The sequence below is a fragment of the Lottia gigantea genome (genome assembly GCF_000327385.1).
Source record: "Lottia gigantea unplaced genomic scaffold LOTGIsca_39, whole genome shotgun sequence".
Classification (NCBI taxonomy): domain Eukaryota; kingdom Metazoa; phylum Mollusca; class Gastropoda; family Lottiidae; genus Lottia; species Lottia gigantea.
Genome location: NW_008709333.1, coordinates 1,702,377 through 1,707,540, shown reverse-complemented (window position 1 = coordinate 1,707,540; position 5,164 = coordinate 1,702,377). Strand labels below are relative to the sequence as shown.

General features: G+C 33.4%; 2 protein-coding genes across 2 annotated transcripts in view; one reads left to right on the top strand and one right to left on the bottom strand.

The window, feature by feature from the left end:
* Positions 1-3,434: 3,434 nt before the first annotated feature.
* On the bottom strand, positions 3,435-4,207 carry LOTGIDRAFT_122096 (hypothetical protein; the record flags this gene model as incomplete). The annotated part of the gene is made up of 3 exons (XM_009059483.1): positions 3,435-3,514; positions 3,700-3,759; positions 4,081-4,207. 3 exons carry the CDS (start codon positions 4,205-4,207, stop codon positions 3,435-3,437), a joined length of 267 nt encoding a protein of 88 aa, XP_009057731.1.
* A 310-nt stretch (positions 4,208-4,517) lies between these two features.
* Positions 4,518-5,164, top strand: part of LOTGIDRAFT_217428 (hypothetical protein) — a 2,879-nt gene continuing 2,232 nt past the window's right edge. The window contains exons 1-2 of the mRNA XM_009059482.1: positions 4,518-4,567; positions 4,997-5,112. Of these exons, the coding sequence (XP_009057730.1) occupies positions 4,531-4,567; positions 4,997-5,112 (153 nt within the window). The 5' untranslated portion in view covers positions 4,518-4,530. The remainder of the gene's footprint in view (positions 4,568-4,996; positions 5,113-5,164) is intronic.

Here is a 5,164-nt window from a genome sequence, read left to right as displayed (position 1 = left end):
AAATTTTTAAGAGTTGATAATACGTCTAAATGTTTGAGTTAATGTTTTTTGTAAACTTTCGCAATTTCGGGAAAAATGTTACGTTGGCCAAATATATTAAACTCTTGTGATAACTATATCACTAATGAGAGAAATTGTTTCTATCAATGATAATGCTAACAGTTATTTGCTCTCTTTGAGCTCAGACTATGTTCCATTTCAAAATTTTAATTGTCACCAGCATTTGTCACACTCAATTAGCAGTATTCTATGGGAACAAATCCAACTAATGTGTGTTAATTTATAGGGAATCATATCGTTATTTTTTACTTGTCTTGGTGGTATTTGTAAATTACGGACCTCTCTTTATAAGAGATGTTCAGGGTCACAGAATGTTAATTCACTATACAGCATTTTACAATTTCATATACGCAAAACACTTGCTGAATTATTTCATTAACATTAAGGCTTCCATTTCAAAAGTTTATTTTTTTATATTACGCAGACTTTCATTTCATATACTTAGATAATTTTTTAAAATTTAGTTTATTTATTAAGTCTATCTATTGCATTCATATTCACATTTTTGTGTATGCTCCAAACTGGAATTTTATCTTCTACTTTTCTTACTTGGTCAAAACAGTACTTGGAATTTTTAATCCAATTTCCCATTGTCAATGATGCAGGTCGGAAGGGCTGCATGCAAAAAGTGTCTAGTCCTTCGATGGGATGATAAACCGAGGTCCAGTGTGTTTCAAGCTATGCACATTAAAGATCTCTTGACAGTTGGAAATTGAAAAAGAGTAGGCAATTGCCACTTTTGTGCCTAAATTTCCCTCATGGCACACTGCATGACATTGTCTATCCAATTATAAGCAGAAAAGTAGGATGTGAAACACCATTTCATTTTATTTCAATTCTTGTTGAAACTTATAGCTCAATATAAAGAAAGATGCTTAATCAGTAGTTGCTCATAGAATTTGCTCATGTTTTATTTATCTTTGATTTAATTTCTGTTTCGCTATTTTATATCTTTCGTAGTTATACATTAGGCTCGTCTAGGCTATAGCAAAACTTTGTATTTAGCTTTAGGCATGATGCAGTTTAGGGGTCTCCATGCATCAAAAGGTTTTTGAATTGATAGCATAGGGCATGCTTCAGGAAAGGGAACTGGTCCTGTACATTGTGATCTGGGGAAAGAATAAGGAAAAGCCCCCCTTCCTTTTTTCTTATTTGAGACGACCAGTTTCCATATTGATCAATACATGATGATTATGTTCTTTACACTGGCAGAGCCAGCCCCTAAGTTAGAAATTCTGGCAATCTCAGATATTTCGCCCCCCCCTCGGACGTAAACCTGGCTCCACCACTAGTTCTATATAATACATATCTTATATTTTGTACCACAATTTATCTTGGGTTAGCTGTAAGAAACATCTTAATTTAACATTCTCTAGGGTGAAAGATTTAGAAAAATATAAACTAGAGATGTTTCTGGCAGCAGACATGTTATTAATTACCTTTATTTATGATTTATTATTTATAGTCTTATCTTGTTACTTGGTTTTGTAAAAGCCGTTTCTTAGGACTTGTGTCGGAAATATTGGAGATCTTGCATTTTTTTTATTTATCTAGTTATCTACTGCAAGAGTGAATTACACAGAGATTCTGTTATTTGACTAGGGACATTGTAGCATGAGATAAAAGAGACAATGCATGTATTTCAAGTTTTTATTAAATGAAATGAAAAAGGAAACCGGGATGAAAGTCTGAAGGAACAATCTTAATATGCTGGGGCTGAACTCAAGAGCAACCCTAGCCCAACAAATCTGCCCTTACCTTATTCCTCCAACATGATGTTCAAATGGAATAACATAAATTCCATTATACCTCTGAATATCACTTCATTGGAACTGGTAGGGTTGAGCTGGAGAAACCCCAGTTATAAAGATGAGACTATGTGCCTCTAATTGCACTATGTGCAGTGTGCAAGTCTTAGCTAAAATGTGTTTTGTCGGCTGATTATTATGAGCTTTAAGCTTGGATATTCAAAATCAAGCTTCAAGCTATTTCGAGCATTTCCCTATATTTTCAGTTCAATCAAAAATTTCAGCATGCTTATCGTTCATATCAGTGGATTATTTTGCTGTTTATTATGTTATTTGTTATCGTTTGTTTTGTTAATGCTGAATTGTAAAAACTTGTATATAGAACATTATCAAATAATCAATTTACAATTTAAATTTTGGAATGATTAAAAACTATATAATGAACAGGTCGTGTTTTTTTATTTAGCGCTTCAATGACTTGGTATCTGTCTGGAAAGAGTGGGGTAATGCAACTGTCCTGGTTTATTTTCTCTCATAGCACATGATATGACCATGACCATCTGCATAATAAAAGTTTTAGGGTCAGAGCTGGGAACAGAAACAAAATTCCCCTTTTGCAAAATGGATTATAAGAGTGCCATATAATGCAAAGTAATGAAATTCATTTTTGATGTAACTTTAGTAAGAAGAAAATAATTGTCTAAATTTAGTCACAATACTACTTTATTTAGCTGGATTATACATTTTCAACTCCCCTCGGATAGCAACGTCAAATTATGGTAACCACTGACACAAGACTTCATTAGCTGGATCATACAGAGTATTAAACCAAGCTTAATGTGCAGTTGATGCTAACTCAATTATTGCTCTCACAAATCACATCTAACATCATTGACAAAAACAAAGAGGATAATTTATAGTACTAGTCTCTTGTCAAGTCAGTTGATGTGGGCTCAATTATTGCACTCAAAGATCACTTTATTGGCAAGGAAAACAAAGTATAATTTTTTACGCTCAGTGGTTTCGTCATTTCCATGTAATCTTGGGAAATATTTGCCAGTTGTTGCTAAATTTTCAATTCATCTCAGACGGCAATGTTACATTAAGGTAACCACTGACATAAACAAAGATCAGCCCCATTCTTCAGGTTTCAGTTGTTTAAATACATCTGGGGGTGGGGGTAAAACTGAGGGGGGTAGATTCGGGATATTTAGTAAAATTGGGGGGAGGGGATAGGTTGGTAAAGTTAAATCTATCTCATTTGCCGATTCTTCTGATTTCTTTTCTTCCACCATTTTCGGTTGTTGTTCAGCCTCCATTTTCAACCTTCTTCTTTCCATAACTGCAAAAAAATATGATGAAAAAATACATATTGACGTAATTTAAATCAAAAATATTAATATACCCAATTAGAACCTACCCCACTTTTTCATCCAATCAGCAGTGACTTTATTTTGACTGACAGCTAGTCTTAGATTCTTAGTAAGTTAGATGATATTAAGTATAAGTATAATTTATTATGAATGGTGCAATTCCAATGAACACATAATTTAGTATCTATTAGACTAACATGATCAAAAAAACAGATTTTTTTACAATAAAAGACTTCAGCCTATGTGGGAATATCTAACCTTGGGCTTCCAGAGCTCGAAAACCTTCTTCTGTCATGTGACCAAATCGACAACTATCTCCAAACTGGCATATTCCTGAAAATCAGAAAAAATATCACTTTAGCAACAGCATTTTCCTAGATAACTATAGAAACAATATATTCCTAGATTTTGAAATAGAGTTCTACCTTCTTTATTTGGGCATTTGATTCTTGTGAGAATTATATTCTCATTTCTTTCATATCAACCAAAGTTGAAAAAAGAGGCTAGAATGTGTTTACCTTTCAAGTAGTTTTTACAGGGTCTTTTCATTCTTTCATTCTGAAGTCTAGTTTCTGGATCTGTCAATATAAATGTAAATGATTTATTAAATATTTAACAAATAAATATTTCAACCTATTTCTCTTGAATTTTAGAATAGACTAGACTGTTACCACTAGTCACTTACAACCACTGTAATTATGATCATCAATATGCTGGGCCTAGGCCTTGACTCATTTTGTGCAAGACAATACGGGGTTATTAGATTGACACCTCCCTCCAGAGATCAAGATTCGGATGCTATTACCAGTGCTTTGATAAAAAAAAATTGGGAATCTAATGAGAGAAATTATGAAAACTCAAGTTGGTTGGCATTTCACAGACACCATTTCTTCACTTACCAAGAAACATTTTATAGTAATTTTCACGATTGGCTTTGTGTGTTGTCCCATTCAAATGATTCTTTCTGCTTGATGGGTTGTCTGCGAAAGATTTTTCACAAAATTCACAGAAATATTGACGCCCCATTTTAAGAAATTTGACAAAAACTGATTATTTCATAAAATAATAACAAAATAATTCAGGGGACGTAACTCTAACAAGGGGAGAAAGTATTGTTGGCATTGACCAATCATAAATTTCTCAACTGTTGATAGTTTTTTGGTAAGCTCTTACATCAAATTTCAAATGTCAAAAGTGATTTTCTTATACTTTCGGAGTATAAAACAAAAATAAACCAAAAGTTCTAAGGCAGAAATTCATAGATAAATTACTCCCTATGACGTCATGTAAGATATATAAACAGGCACCTGCTTCCGGTCAAGTATTTTGTATTTGGATACAGTGACAGAATGGAACGTCCGAGCGGAGATCCAAGTTTGACAGAAGGTAATTTTCAATTGACAGTTGTAAAACTGGGCCGATCCAATACTTTTTGCCCTTTAAAATTACTTTGCAACTCATCACCTTGTTCAAATAAACCAAATTATCTTGAATTAGAAGTTTATGTAACTTTTATACACTGTCAAAACGGACAGTTGTCAAATAGGACACGTCATATCGTACTCAGATTTCTAATTGATTATAGATTATCAACTATATAATTCGTACTCAGTTTATGAGTAAAATTCTTAAGTAAATTTCGATGCTTCTGAGGATTAGCTTGCTGCTGGTTTTGAACTTGACTCCAACAATTTTTCAGTCACTCTGACTCTGCCAGTGCTTCCGAGAGTTGGCCTGGTGTCGGCTCCCAATACCTAATAACTAATAATCTATAAGCTTATTTAACACACATAATTATCATCTTCATTATTTCAGTTGCTCTGGTAGAGTCAACAAACCGTCCAATGGGAGTCCAGTTAGTAAATTCCAGAATGACAAATAAAACTTCTGATCCAATGGATTTAGTGGAATTGGCTAAACAAGTTCAAAAGGTATGATATCGACAATCTGAAACATCTCTCCGTTATTCCAGCCTCTGATAGC